The sequence below is a fragment of the Leuresthes tenuis genome, unplaced genomic scaffold (assembly GCF_036924035.1).
Source record: "Leuresthes tenuis unplaced genomic scaffold, fLeuTen1.0.hap1 SCAF_12, whole genome shotgun sequence".
Classification (NCBI taxonomy): domain Eukaryota; kingdom Metazoa; phylum Chordata; class Actinopteri; order Atheriniformes; family Atherinopsidae; genus Leuresthes; species Leuresthes tenuis.
Genome location: NW_027325366.1, coordinates 29,775,440 through 29,791,731, shown reverse-complemented (window position 1 = coordinate 29,791,731; position 16,292 = coordinate 29,775,440). Strand labels below are relative to the sequence as shown.

Here is a 16,292-nt window from a genome sequence, read left to right as displayed (position 1 = left end):
CCAATAACAATGTTAAAATGTCCTAAATGTGAGGTTTATAGAAACCAGAGGGGATGTGTGAATGGAAGGGGATAATGTAAAAGTAATACAGAGTAAGAGCAGTTTTTAATCACTGGTAGAGTTCTTTAAAGGAGTTCTGCTCTCCAGAGCGAAACAATGTGATGTGGTATTGGAGTTATTAGGTTTTCTTGAGCTGACGGCTTTTTACGCCAGCGACCTGGGACCCAACCAGCTGAAGAGGAGCCAAAACATGACAACATGTTCATTCTAGACCGCTCATCACATAATGACATCCATTGTGCAGCAGTTCACAGCAACACTCACCATCCGGTCCAGCGTAATGTTGTTTGCTGCACAGTTTACAGGCATTATGTTGGGTATAAGATACGTATATACAGTTAATAAAGTGTTTCCAAATGAGTGGATATACTTTGAAAAACAAAAGTTCATCAGTCCAGTTTGTTGTAACTGTTCTGTAGTTTTATAGTTTCTTTATAACGACTTGAAAACTGTGAAATTATCATACTTTCTGGGCTACGAAATCAGAATCAGGTGAAACAAATATAACATGTTCAAAAACACTTCCAGTTATATGGGACAGTGTGGATGGTGTGAAGTGTCGCACAAAAGAACCCAATTTGAGTAGCTCTGACCCAACACATTTTGGGTGGGTTAGCGATGGGGATAAATACATCGTTACAGTTTCACATCTTTGTTAAAAACAAAACAATCTGCCACTAAAAATATTACCATCTCACAATTTCTTTATCGTGACACGACTGTTTTGAGGCTGACGTTCGTTCATGCAGGCCAATACGACCTATAATTACGCTCAAAGAACATGCAGCCTCTAGTGGTCATGAAAGCAACTGCAAGTGAAGTCTAAAAATGGCGTCCATGGGAGAGTCGGCCGCTTTGTAAAAAGAATGTATTTGAGCCTGAGCAATGACCGTTTAATTCTTAGCAAGGGATTTTGTGGCCTAAAGCCAACCAGTAAGTGACTCGGTTGTTTTTACATGTAACCAAGGCAACCAGTAAAATAGCAGCCATGAAGCTGAAGATATATTTCAGCTCCGACAATGAGCATAAAAAGCATGAAAAATGCTCGTATGTTGGTCATATGTTGGTCAGCTGCAATTACCTTTCAGATCATATTTAAGGGCATAAACCTACGATCTACGTGTTGAATTGTTCTTTTTCTATTAAGAGTTTACTTGGACTGAGATTGGGCAGTAAAAATTCCTTACATTCAGCAGATGCTTTTACCCAAAGTTACTTACAAGCTGTAAGGACAGAGTGGACTTCAGGGGAGTTTGGGATTCATCCAGCAACCAATTTCAGACTGAAGGACACACATTCTCCTTCGTGAGCCAACAGCTGTCCCAATATCTCATAAAGCCATCTATCTAAAGGTCTGTACATTAGACTTTTGGTCTAAGTGTGTGAGTCTCATGAAAACTGTGTGGATGGAAAAAAGCAATGTTGAACATGTGCTGTTTGATTTTATCTTGTAAGATAAAGAGGATAATTAGTCAAATTTGATCCAGATTACAAATACGTCACACATCTTTGGTTCATATATTCAGTTTTTAGGGGTATTTGTGTTGCTGAAACACAGCATCGACAAGCCTAAAACAACTTTTTCTTTTGGTGGGAATAATACCAATTTAGTATGACAATGTTAAGATGTCTGTTGTGTGTAAAAGGGCTCCAACGTTTCCCCGAGACTGCAGGGAGACAGAATGCATAAGGATCTGTTTATATTCACTCTAGCTGTTGGAGTTAATCCAGGACCCGCTGCTGGTGTCCTTAAAGGAAATGTCAGTCTGGGAAAAACCATGTGACACAGGCACAAGACACAACTCCTCGGTTGGTGTCTGAACAGCCTCCGGTTAAGGTTAGGGTCGAGGTCAGTGTGACGGTCAGGAGCGGCATAAATGATTCCAGCCAACCACGGTGGACACTTCACGAATGTCCACAGTGTGACCTGTAGAGACTGCCTCTTGGAACAGATCAAAGCTCCAAAAGGCAGCAGTGGATGTCTGAAAATGTGCTGAAATGTTTATTTACAGAGCCAAATGGACACCCATTGTTACAGCAGTGTAACAATACTCGTGTCTGCCAGGAGGAGCAGACGTGAATAGTCAGGTTTGACTACATTAACCCCCCGCCTGTGGAGCCATTCCCCCACTCAGTCATATCAAACACAACACATAATCAGCAAAAATCATCAGCCCAGAGAACAGATGCCATTGGTGCTGCAGCTCATTACTCTTGGATGGTTCGCCTGGATGCTGATGAGGAATCTACGGCACATCAGCCATAATCAAGCCAAGTGCTAATTAATCAGCGCTGACCGAGAGGACCCCGCACTGAAAACAGGAAGGAGCAAAGGGAACATGGAAGCATTTTCAACATTAATTTCCACACAAATGAGCTCCATTCTATGGTGGCACCAGCTCTTCCCGTACCAGGTCAGTGTGAGTGATGAGCAGCTGTTAAACATTTACAGCTGTTTCTGTCAACACTGGTTTGGCTCACAATTGGATATAACAGTTTGATGACTCTTGGATGCTTGTCCAGCAAACTTTCACCCACACATTCAAACAACAGTGGGTGTAGTGAAGAGGAAGCAAACGTGTGTAAACACAGTCAGATACAACTAGATATCAGATCTTAATACAACTGTTTGACGGCAGAATCCATCCTGATGCATGGTTAAAACACACATTGATGGTTTACATATCTTTATACTCATGCAGATCTGAGGAACTGTCTTTAAGTAAGAGATCGCTGGTCTGAGACTCAATCTGTGCTGTGTTTTCAACATTTATCGCCTCGGTTTGGTCTGTAAAATACAAGTTTAGACGGTAACAAAATGGTGGTTACAGTCTGGATGCTTTTCTACGCATGTGCTGCCACCCCCGTCACGTCTCACGAATGCTGCCCGTGTGAAAACAGCTGTCCCGAGATATGTGACCGCCTCTCATTTCACAACGTGATTGTGTCACTGTCACTCTATGTCTTGGACAACAGGTTTAACTATACATATCACACTTATTCTGGTGAGACTCGGCTGCATCTACTGACCTTTTTAAAGCTATTAAATCCCTTTCTGAGATAAAAGAGCAACAATTCATAGACTTCAAAGAAGCCAACAATCAAGGCATTTGTTTTAGGAGCTGACATATTGAGTGGGTAACATTGACCCTCATGTTGTTTTGCACAGTTTAAGCATTCTTCGACTCTACTGAACGTCAATAAAAACTCATTTACACCAGCGCTGGAATGTAAAACTTTAACATCTTTAGGTGTGTTTGAGCTTGTCTTATATACTCATTAACCCCAAAAATCCATAAAGTCAGAGGTAAGTGAGATTATTTTATTGAGCAGGAAGATAAAGTACAGCGAAAACTCTTTTCGGAGACTTTAAAGAACAATCGGAGCTTCCTGACTGAAAATCTCAATCCTTCTGTGTCTCACTCTGTTTGAGGAAGGTTTCATAACTCAAAGTGAAAACTCTCATAATGAAAACCACAGAAACACCTCGAGCTTTGACTCCAGCACCTCACTTTAAAGTCTTACCAAAAAAAAAAGTGGAAAATAATGCTTTGGTGAGTGGATATGAAGCATAAAACAGCTGGAGTAAAAACCTGCGCTGAAAGCACAGAGGAAAAAAGAACAAATTCAGCTGCTGTCAGAGGGCAGCAGCAGGTAGGAAGCCCCCTCCCACATCCACATACCCTCTCTGCACCGCGGTAACTCTCCATTGTCTCTCCCCTCTGCTTACATGTAGCAGTATTTTTCCAGAAATCATGCATTGTTTGACCAGGCCAAACACCGCTGCAGGTTTTGTGAGTCTGTGATGTGTTTGTGGGGGAGGGCGAGCGGTGAGTTTGTGTGGTTTTGTTGTGGGCCTGAAAGTCCCTCCCACAGAGCAGTTGTCACCTCACTCTGTGTTTCCGCCGCAGGAAACGATAACTTTACTGTGAAGGGAAAAGCTGACAGGTGAAGAGCAAGTGAGGGGCGAACGTCGTGCACGTGGGTGTCAAACTGCTTAGAGGTGTAGGTTGATCTTTCCTGTCAAACTTACAGATAAATCACTCAGAATTAACTCTGCAGATAGCATGAACACCAGTATTAACAGCAGAGACGTGGTTAATTACGTAAAAATCACTCCCTTAATTTGTTATTTCCCTAATGAGAAGCACAAAAACCTTCCAGGAAGCCAACATTCAACCTCATTCTGGGAAAGTTTCAACCTGCGTCTGAAGAATTCACCCTCAACAGAAAATTTGCTGAGCAGGCTTGTGAGCCTGGTCTGTCATTTTTCTGTGTAATTCTGTCATATGTCTGGTTGTCTCATAGTTTGTCTTTGCTCAGCACATTGTTTGCATAGAAGGAAACATGCTGCAGTGTGTAAATAACTTTAAATTAAACTGACAGAACTACTTTAACGCATCCAGTCCTAAGGCTTGTTTAAAAGAAGCGGCCTCTGAAGAAACTGTGACTATAGATACACTTAATTTAAAAGATTAAACGTTGTTTAATCAAAGGAAGGATCATTAGTTTGCCACAAAAACACGATGGACAGATTACAATTGGCAAAAGTCCTTAAAGGAGCTGCAGAGTTCTGTAAAGATGAACCTGTATCAGAGTGACTGGAAGAGGAAAGTGAAGAAAGTCCAAAAGGAAGTGCCAGAGATCCAAAGCAGAGCAGCTCCTGTGTTAAACACGGAGGTGGAGGTGTCATGGTGTGGGCATGCATGGCTGCCACACTTATCTTCACCGATGATGGAGCTGCACAATGAATTCTGAGCTGGATAGAAACATCTGATCTGCTCAAGGTCCAGTAAATGCCTCCAAAGCTTCATCCTGCAACAAGATAATGATCCCAAACATCCTGCTGAGGCAGCACCAGAGTTTCTCAGAACATTCCTGAATGGCCGAGCCACTCAGCTGATTTAAATCCAGCTGAGCGCGACTTCTATATGCTGAAGAAGAAACTTAAAGGGACAGATTTTATTTCATTTTAGAAAATCTCCCAACTTCTCTGGAAATGAGGGTTGGAGGACACTGGAAACACAAAAGGAATAAGGTAGCTTTCACACATTTTACACTCCGAATGTGTTTGAGAAACAACTGAAATGCAGCTAAAGTGTCGACTCTGCGCTTTGGTGGCTCTGAGGAGTGCTCCTCTTCTTTACCTGCAGGAATCCCGGGCTGGTTTCTGCGGTATGTTTCGGGTCATTTTCCATCCAAACAGCGACATGTCATCCAATCAATTTTACTGCAATACACTGAATCTGAAAAACAGCACAAGTGAAGCCATGACTCTCAGTTTCAGACAGCCGGGAGCACAGAGGAGGCAGGTGCTGCTTTGCACATGATGCCAATGGAAAAGAGATTTTTCAGATGTGTGATCCAGCTGCAGAGACTGAGTGTGCTTCTTGTCAGGGATTACGCAGCACTTTTTACATAAACATCACAAAGAGGAACATTTTGGGGTACTGATACTAAGAATTTGATTGTTTTTAATCAACTTTGTTCCTGTGAAACCACAAATAAACCACAGTGGAGATGTGGAAGAAGAAAAGGAGAAGAGGGTGAGTCAGGGTTGAATAAAATCCAAAAAACTAAAGGTTAAAAAGAGTCCATAAACCAGCATCAGCAGAGTGGAAAAAAGCCTGGTGAGGGCAGATTGCTGCATCACCCAGTTCCACACAGTGAGTCACTGCCTTACAGATAAATGATCAGGGACTCCGGGCCACAGCGAGGCATCCAGTCTGAATGGAAAATAACAAGCAGACAACGAGCCCGAGCCCCGCAGAGCAGGAAACCTCCTTCTCGTGTTGAGCGGACTCCTCCAGCATCATCTCCACAGAAGCAATGTCCAGGCCGTTATTACCCACTAAAACCTCTGGCAGAGGGACGAGTGTTTTCCACTGCGCTCAGACCAGCAACAACAGGGTTTAACGTTCTGACTGCCGAGCCGAAGGATGGAGATGGAAAACATCTACGGGTAAAGTTCCCGTCAGGATGCCCAGAAGACTGAGGAGAAGTCGGGAAGCTGTGTGAGATACTCAAAGCTGGATCCAAGGCATTAATGAAGACATTCGTTTAACTTGTTGTAGGTATCGAGTGTCCCTTCTGCTCCTACTGGTGATATTTTCATTCATCAAGATGGTGTCACATGGCACTCGGAGCCTCCTGCAGCATGAACAAAAATGCATTCAGTTTCTTATCTCGAGGACAAAAGGTGTTGCAACAGATGGCGTGGCCCTCCAGGGCCCAGAAGATGACCAGAATCCACACAGCACCTCCCAGATGTCAGCAGACGGGTTACATGTGAAATGTTTACCACATTCACCTGGAGAAACGCCCTCCAAAGACCCCGTTCTCGCAGTAGAAACTTATTTCTATACGTTGGGTGGAGCTGGACCTGCTTCCATCAGTTGGTGGATACGAAGACGTTTTAAAAGCCCTTCGGCTCTCACAGACCCTGCAGAGCTTCTGCTGAACACACCTCCACTTCGCAGACGTTGATATTTTACCTTGTTTAGAGCAAGCGTTTCATTCTGCTGCAGTCTTTTCTGTATCTTACACTCGAGCGTGGAGCACATCCGGCGCGCTGAGGTTTTTGTGGTCGTGAAGGAAAACCCTGACTGTATGATGACGGAGGCGAAGCATCAGTGACATCTTTGACAGTAGAAATAATCCTTTCTCTTATTTTTTAGTTTGCTCACTCAAACTAGTTTCCGAGGATGCATTTTCATACTGTAAAAGACTTTTACACAAATCCCTTGAAGTCTGGGTTTGTAAACCTTTTCAAAGGAGCCACTCGATACAAACCACTGAGACAGATGGTGCACTTAATTGTCTTTATTTCTTCTTCACACACACTTTCCTGATGTACATGTACATTTCGATTCAAAAGGAAAAACTTAGGTGAGGTAAAAGTGCTGAAAAACGAAATAGTATAATGGTTGTAACCATCGAAGTCATCATCACAATCACAAAGCTGACAAAAAAAGCTTGTTTGCATTTACTATTCCCAAAGAAGAACGAAAAGAAAAAAAAAGTGCGACAAATTTCATATTTCCCCACTTTTTTTTTACATTTTTTCTCCCACAGGCATCTCCTCATACACACATGCAAACGTGCACACACACCTCCACGCATCAACGTAAACAGATCTGCTGCTGCAAAAAAAAGAAAATTCACAACTTTTCATATAGAAACTGTAGGAGAGGACCTCCGTCACATTCCCATGGTTTAAGACTTGTACTTCAGACAAGCGGAACCACTAAAATATCTACTCGGCAGATTTCTCTGCATCGCCCCTTGAGCAGAGACGCATCTACAGGTGTCGAAGGAAAGAACACACTGTACTAATACACAAAGGCCCAAACAAAGAGGGAAAGGAGAGACCAGACCAACACCTACGAATCTACAGCAGAAAGACAAGCGGGGGCCAGAAAATAAAGAAAAGAAAAGGCAAAACAACACTTCATCCTCCTGATTTTTCCCAATAACATCCTTCCCCATACATACATCGACCCTGGCTAAAGGAAGGGTTTGGCGTGGACCCTGCTGCACTCGACTCTTATCTGGGAAGGTAAAGGTCCCACTGACACATTTTCAGCTGTCAGGGAAAGGAAAGAAGAAAAAGAAAAGGGGGGTAACAATAACCGTAACCATGTGAAACTAGGGAGTGCACAAAAAGAAAGAACAGGATTTACATTCCACGCTGCATTCATGATTAACTTGAAAACACACATTTGTTTGGTGCATCATTCAGTGAGGGCCGTCGACAGGAAGCTACAGCAGAAGCTCGTCCTCCCCACAGCAGACGGCTCTGAATGTCGCTGCGAGCCCGTTACATCCAACTTATCAACCATGGAGTACAAGCTAACTGAGGAGAAAGAAAACCCCCATCCTCTGACAGGAACTCCAACTCGACAAGCTCGCAGCTGTTAGACAGGGACCATCAACTGAGTGATTGTTGGGTTTTCATAGCTTCATGGATGCTGCTGTCTGTGTGTGGCAACCAACTGTCTGCTACATATGACCTCCAAACCAAGGAGAGTCAGCATCACTACAGAGAAAAGGCACAAACGAAGGCAAGTAGTCTGTGTCAAAGGCAATTTAAACCAACTCACTCTCCCAAAATTTTAAAAAGGGAACCGATAACAGGGACAAATAATCCTCAAAAACACTTTGTCCCTGAGAACCAGCTCAGCTCCTCCTGCAGGCGACCACATTAGCGTATTTACACTCCTCTCAGGTGGTTGAGCTAGGAGGAAATCAAGGCCTCTTTAAAGTGCTGTTAGCTGTTAGCATGAGGTCTGTGCTGGGTGACCTCCAGCCCCTCTGCCACAGTCCGGCTCCGTCAATGCACTTCAGGTGTTGCTTTGGTTTGGATGAAGTTCAGCGAAAGGAAAAAGGAAAAAAAAACAAAACACGTTGACCAGGCTGTTTTGGAGAGGGTGAAACTCTGATCTGAGGCTGCCAATCAACTTGGAGGCCGCTAAGCAAATGAAATTAGTCAAAAGTCAGATTTCCAGAAGCATCACAGAGAAGACAGAAGACTCACAGGAATGACTAAACAGATGGGTTTCCAGGAAAAGAAAAGTTTAGGATCGGGGAAAAGATGCCAAATCAAAAGCTGCTTGACAAATGTATTGATTAACCCATCAAAAACAATCTGATACAAACTCTCACAGGGTTTTAAGAGGCTGTAAAGAAACTAAATGGATAAACTTTACCCTTCTGATCACCATTAAAAATCATTTTAAAAAGATAAACCTTCCAAAAATGTGACAGGCACTTAAACGTTTCGCTTGCTGGTTGTAAAGCTGCCTTTGGTTCAGAGCTGACGCATGCAGCAGCTCTCTTTGTTGTTTAAAAAGAAAAGAAAAAAAAAAAAAAAAGACACGGGCAGTTTCATACAAAAGTGCAGCATGAGCCAACACAATATATCCCGAACCCCCCCCAATGTGACCCGCATACAAAAAGATGATCTCCCTAATCAACTGCAACGGGTGGCGTGCTGTGAGCCGGCCAGATAAGACGCACTTCTGGTTATCTGCTTCCAACACGAGCCACCGCTGAGGAGGAAGCTGGAATTCCACTTCTGAGAAACTGAGAGCTGACGGGAGCAGCTGTTTGCAAAAGGAGTTTAAGATGAAATTTATCTCCTCCTCAGCCGATATGCGAGCGATGATGTCAGGAAAGTAAAGGGGAGAGATGACAAGCTGAAGTAGTCCCAGCTTAGGCCATCCGCGAGTAATGTCCCGCTGCGAGTGCTCAACATTAACAGCTAATAATAGGCTTAGCTAGGAATAGAAATTCATAAGTTTGCAGGGGCAACCCAGTCGGGCGGGGGGGGGGGGGGGCTCCTTATAACGTCCACATGAATCAAGAAAACCAAGTCCAAAAGGAAAGATGCATCATCAGTCCTTCCATGACCACAAAAGGGGTTCAAACGCTGTGTAGTCCCAACAGGCACCTGAGAGGACAGGAAGCTACTCAGCTCGTACACATGTAAGGTGGCGGCGGGGCGGCGGCTGCAGGCAGCACGCCCCGTCCCACTTCCCCGCTCCCCAAAGCTAATTATAGACAGCCTGCAGTTTGAGAGCCGGTCACCGAGCTACGTCAGAGGAGGATCCCGTTTCAGGGCCGCCGTCGAGCCTGCAATGGTTGTGAGGGACAACTCGGCAGGCCCTCCATGTGCTGCTCCTTTTAAGGGGAGAGGCAGCCGGTTGGCCCGTCACTCCAGGACCCCATGCCAGGCGCATTCCCTCAACGGGCCTGTGTCCGCTGCGGCCCGTCACTCAGCCTCACGCAGTGACCGCAGCACGGTGACCTCTTTTGGAAGTAATTAAAAGGGAGGAAAAGAACCCCCTCCCTCACTACCAAAAACACAGTCTGAAGCCTGAACTGTGTGGCAAAAGGCTGGGCTGAAAAATACAGGGCAGAGTAGACCGGATCGGGGGAGAGAAGGGGTGAAATTCACAGTGGAAAATAAAAAATACACTCTTACACTGTCTACAAATAACAGGCACTGCTGGCACGTTGGCACAAATGTCAGAGATATTTACACGCCACTATGAATAAAAACAAATGGACTCTTCCCACTGATTTCTGATGTAACCAAAAGTTATTCGTGTACCACCTTCCTTCCATCCCCCAAACTAACACCAGTGATCAGACACTTTTTTTGGCTGTGACCCATCAGAATCACAAATTTCCCCCAAACAATAGTAATTTTGAGCATTTTAAATTTTTTTTTTTTTGCATTTTATCTTCCCTTTCTTCAAATAATAGTCCATACACAAAGTATCAGAGTGGTAATCCTGAAGGTTAAGGCACAAAACGCATCTCCTTTAAGAATAAGGCCGATAAAGACGTAAACAACCAAACGAGAGGAGAAAAAAAAACAAAAAACCTAAACACTTAAAAATATCACTTTCTATTCAATAAACAGACACCTCTGTAGATAAGGAATGAGAAAGATAAAAAAAAGAAAAGCAAAATAACTTGTCCACTTATTTTGTGCCTTCAGAGAAACATAGCATTTATTGCCACCGTGTTCAATTTTTGGGAGTTTTCATTATTATTATTTTTTTAAACTTTTTTTGCGTATTTAATCTTCCTTTTTTAATTTTTTTTAATCCTCAAAAGCAGCTGTGGCAGCCATGCCCTCCTGTCATCGGTGCGCTTGTTTATTTAGTCAGTTACATGGCAGCCATGTGGGAATGTTCTGGTTTGCCACATAGTAGTTGCTGAAGTTGTGGTCTCTGACGTACGGCGCCGGCTGATAGTAGCAGGTCACGCAGGACGCGTCCGGGATGGCGCTCTGCTCGGCCAGGACTCTCAAAGCCATCAGCGAGAGCAGGTGGAGGGTCTGCCGTCGCTCGTGGCCCATCAGGCACACCGTGCTCTCGTTGACCACTTTCCGCAGGATCTGGAGGTAGTCATACTTGCTCTTCTCCTCGCCGATGAAGTGGCTCTGGAGGTAGGCTTCCACCTTGCGCTGCTGCTCTCCGATGTCGGGAAAGTCAATGAAGAAGCGCGAACACATGTATCTCTCGAGTGCCTTGAATTCTTCCTGACTGGCCGGCTGGAAGTCCCGCACCAGGAGATTGCAGTATTTTAGCAGGCCGCCACCTCGGATCTCCTCGGGTCGCTTGGTGGCGATGAGCTTGTTGCGCAGGTGGGTCAGTGCAGTGTTGAAATCCCCGTACACACTCTCACCTATAACAGTGGGGTGCACGGCTTGTGACATGGGCATCTGCGCCTGCTCGTAGTGGGAAAGCACGGAGTCCAGCACAATCTGAAAGGAGTCCACGCTGAACTCAAACTGTCGGCGTATCGAGTCTACAAACTTCAGCTCCACGTTGCGGCCGTTGTTGTTGGAGAGGGAGATGAGACTCCAGCGGTCCTGCTCGTTGTTCACCTTGACCAGCTTCTGGACATAAGCCTCTTTGAGAGTCATGGGTGTGATTTTCTCCTTGTTCACACCCTCAGGCAGAAAGTCCAGCAGGATACCAAGCACAACATCCTTAATGAGCCTGAACTCTGACTCATGCGGCAGGTCCACCCTGAAGATGACGTCCAGATCCTTGTAGCTCCAGCCGATATCCTGCACCAACACGTGGCTGGCTGTGGAGCCATTGAGCCGGATGTCCTTCACCCTGATGCCGCTCAGTTCCAGACAGGAGCGCACTCGTGCCACAATGTCACTTAGCTGCACCTCTAAGGTGGGGAAGTTCCCCCGTCCATGAACAGGCACAACCTCAGTCAGAACTTCATTCAGCCGGCTCACCTGCTCCCAGGTAAGGACGCTGACGGAACTATTGGTTGATTCTTCCTTGTTATCCATCTTCTTTCAAAGTTCAGATTAACTGAGATGGAAGGACAGAACACAGATCAGTAAAGGCTCTTAAATGTGACAAAAAAACAAGCAAATTAACCTACAAATGCCTTCAAAACTTCACCAGACAAAGCTTAGCTGTAGAAAAGAGCATAAATACGTCCACACATCCAGATATAAATCACAACTACGTGCACGGGAGCTTTAAAACGACTCACGAAGAAAAAAAAAAAAAAGTCGCTGCATCACTCTGCACGAGCAGAGCAGAATGCGAGCACGAGACAACCTGCACGCTCTCCGTTACACACGCACAGTAAAGAACACAGCCCGTGAGGCTTCTAGAACAGCACCCCGCGCGAGCCTGGCTTTTATTCCAGAACCGCTGAGAGACAAACACCAAGCTCGCTTTAAGTACACTAAAGCCGCCCCCTCCCCTCAAATAACAACCTCGTTAACCGAACCGTTAGTCAAAATATTAACTGCAATTATTTGTTCAAGCTGAACCCCGAAGAGGTTTTTACTTCACTAAACCGCTGACGTTACAGTGCAAACGGCTAACATTTAAAACTAACTCACCTTGTTGTTAAGCTAGCTAGAAAACGTTACATCTGATTTAATTTCGCTCCATATGGCAGTAAGTCTTCGGCAGTTATGCAAGTCACAACGATTTGAAACCGTGGAGAAATCAAATATTCGTCTTACGTTAAAATACCCAACCCGGTGTCACTTTTTTTTTTCTTTTTTAAAATCACGTTTAAGCTGAGTGAACTTTAATTTAACCACTCAAACTTTTGCTACCGCTTTCATGACGACGAGATTAAAACACAACTTCACGCAGTAAATTTGTGAAGGATAAATGCAGTACATACATTACCAAAAGGGTGCTCTGGAGGCATTCAAAGTCCAAAAAAGATGTTAAATTCGCGAACACGCCTCCACATAATCCACTACCCGACACAAACACACGAACAGCTTAAAAGTCAGCGTTTGAACCACAACCTCCGCAGAAGACACGCCTGTTTTATAAAGCCGAAGCACAACCCATTGAAATAAATGCGCCGTGGCGGTACACAGTTCCCAAGTCTATGTAGCGGGCAGTTCCCGACTCAGATTTACAAATTTAACCATGAAGCGTAACACAATTAAAACAAAACACTTACTTTGTCTGTTTACAACAACCCACACTTTAATCATCAGCGGATCACATAGTCGTCAAATCGTAGTTTGATTGTAGCAATGCGCTCAACGAGGCATCTGATTGGACAACGAGGTTTTTGAGTTGCCAAGTAACCAGGAGCGCCTGCACGCAGCCGGCGTTCTATGACATCATAGCTGTCTCATCGTACAGTTCGACAGTTATTGTTGTCAGTGCAAACGTTTAGCGTGGTTTAAAATATTCACGGTGGATTTAATGTATTATCTTCACTGTTCGAATAAACATCCACATGCGCTCGCGCGCTATGCATACGTCTCGGGCGTCCCTGATTTCTTCATATATTACCGTGAAAATAGGGAATTGCAACAATTAGTAAACACGAATGGAAATATAGTGTGTATATAATGAGGCAAAACAGAGTTTGTACACTTCTAACAACCTTGAAAGTAAATTATTTTTGTAAGAGCACCTTTGTTCTTCAACAAAGCCTGAACTTTCTGTCAAGATGATCCCACACGGATCTGGGCTGTTGCCACTGATTTTCAGTCCACTTCTTGTGTGATTAGTTCTTTTTTTGCTAATAACAAATGTAAAACTGGTTATTTGCTAAGTTGCCAGCTATGTTTAGACACAACTTCTGTGTTTGAAAGAGCTTCAGAAAACCTGGAGAACTCAAGTTCTCATGACCGCTTGAAAAGATTATAAGAACGTCTGGCTGTTTGGAAGAAGATAAAAAGAAAGGAGGGGGGGCTCAGTGCTGAAAACAAACTGTACAAATAAATGATCAACAGAGTAAGGACCCTGTACAATCTAAACTATAAGCTGTATCTTAAACACGTGGTGGGAATATTTTACTGAACAATATTGATGAGAAATATGAATTCTTATGGTTGACAGATGCCTCAGTTGTGCAGTTTTTGGTTGATTGTTCAGGGAGATTTAACTCTTTTTTTTGCCCTAACTGAAATTAAACGAGGTGTGTTGGATTTCTGGTTCTGTGTGGAGTTTGCATGTTCTCCTCGACTCCTCGGGTACTCCGGCTTCCTCTCACCACCACACAACATACACATTAGGCTCGCTGGTGATTTCAACTGGACTCTGGGGTGCGCCTGTGTGGCCCTTAGATGGACTGGCGACCTTTTTGGGGTGTACTCTCGCCCGGTGGCAGCTGGGATATGCTCCAGCTCCTCACGACCGAGTTGGTGTTGACTGAGTTAAACTGCGACAGAAAATGGATGGATGGAATCAAATGATTGGCTAAAATTATTATTTTTTTAGAAATAAAAATAACCACAACATGTATTAGATGGGAATCAATTTAAAAAAGTATACCTAATAAAAGAGCAACTCATAATGTTGTTGAACTACCTCCTTGCTAGCAGCACACCAGGGCTGCTAAATGCAGTTTATTCTGGACCTAAAACACAAAAACAAGCATCTACAACAGAAATCCTTAATACATGAGTGGGTTTTCTTCCACGACTCCTTGCACTATTTTTTCAGTCCAGTTGAAGTGAGATATTGTAGCTATTGATGGCAAACTGATGGTCACGTGACTAATCCAAGCTTTTTTTCTTCTCAGCCGTCTGTGCAAACAGTATTGATCATAACTTGTTTGAATTTGTCATAGCATCAGAAAATGTTAAGTGGTATGTTTTAGAAATGAAAAGTGAGGTTGCTTAATATTGAAGAATGTGCACGAGGCTATAGTCTGAAGTCCATGAAACAGCAGGCAGATGCTCTGTGCTGTCAGGGGAAATATCTCTTGAATTTCTGTGGAAAACAATGAACTTTATTCAGTTGTTTCATTGAAATTCATCCAACACACACATTCAACACTGATAAACGTCCCTCCCCTACATCTGTGGTGTATTCTTGTGTATGATGAACAAGAGGATTCCTTGGAAAATAAAATAAAGTCGTAGGTCACAGAATCTTCCAGCCACAAGAAGAGTTGTTTTCTGTTGAAACGGAACATTTGACACTAATAGATGCTAAGTTGGAAGTCTGGTGTGTTTGGCCTCATGTCAACAATTGAGATTAACTTTTAAGAAATAAAATACAAAGTAAAGCACTGCTCAGATGCACACAGTCACACTCATGAGTGAGTGATGAGGAGCGTCAGAGGAACCGGTCTTACTTGAGAAGCAGTGATGGGGAAACCAGGAGGTGAGGTGAAACCACTGACTGACAGTACAAAGCTTGAGCCATGTCAGCTGCGTGGTTGTGGTGGCGTGTTGCGGGGAGCCCCTCAGGGAATGATTTATCCATCAAAGCCAGTGAGTCAGCAGCAGCGCTGACACAAAAATGGTAGTCCGGTGAGGGGAGTCCCTAAATCTGCATCAGGTTCTCACTAACTGACGTTATAACACTGAGATCTACAGAAAAGACATCGAGCCTTTCGCAGGAGTATCAATGAAAGATTTCTTTACGAAGGAGTTCTTATTAAAGCGACCTGAGGGAAAATTCAGGGGGGATTACTCTACAGCAGCACTTTAATGAGTTTGACGCTTACAAAACAGGAATTTTTCTCCTCATTTAGATCACAGCTTTATCATCTTTGAAACTGAGAAGGCGTCTAAGCATCAAGCTAATTAGGCTTGCAAGTCCATCAAGTTAGAAATGATATTATTGGGAGGGATAAAACACCCATAATACCTACCCGAACTCTCAGGTGGCATCTTCAAATCACTTGTTTTCGTCTAAGAAACTGACTGACCAGACTTTAAATACATTTAATTTACATACATTTCAGGAGCTCTTCACTGGTGACAAAAAGCATCACAATGCTGCCAACAGTCGTCAAATCAACACAACTAGTCCAGTGTAGGTGGTTTGTTCAGTCTTAAAATACAATGCTATGGGGCGTCCTCAAACCTACCAACCTTGCACAGGGCGGGAGAGAAAAATGACTCATATGAATGTTTCCTCATCAGAGCAAACATCATTCTCAAGTCCTCCTGACGAGGAAAGAAGAGGGGTGAGTGGCCCAGTTACACAGTATGTGCTGCGCTTTTTCAGCCAAGAGATGCACGTTTGACACCAATTTAATGTCATTATGAACAGAAAAATGTTGCAAAAGCTGCTCAGCATAATTGCCAACACTGCACACCTTCTACGTAACGTAGTGATCAAACAACAAAGTGTGTTCAGGCAGAGGCTTCTTCAGCTCGGCTACAACAAAGAACAGTAGAGTTCTTTATTGATAGGTTACTTGGTTAAGGTTAGAAAACATGATGCTTAGTACTAAAGTTCACT

General features: G+C 43.8%; 2 protein-coding genes across 2 annotated transcripts in view; one reads left to right on the top strand and one right to left on the bottom strand.

The window, feature by feature from the left end:
• Nucleotides 1–16,292, top strand: part of gdap2 (ganglioside induced differentiation associated protein 2) — a 358,630-nt gene that overhangs the window by 43,991 nt on the left and 298,347 nt on the right. The gene's annotated exons all lie outside the window — the stretch shown is intronic.
• Nucleotides 6,868–12,904, bottom strand: tent5c (terminal nucleotidyltransferase 5C). Its single transcript, XM_072397436.1, has 2 exons — nt 12,748–12,904; nt 6,868–11,909 (listed from the first exon to the last, which is right to left on the bottom strand). Exon 2 carries the CDS (start codon nt 11,885–11,887, stop codon nt 10,736–10,738), a length of 1,152 nt encoding a protein of 383 aa, XP_072253537.1. The 5' UTR covers nt 11,888–11,909; nt 12,748–12,904; the 3' UTR covers nt 6,868–10,735.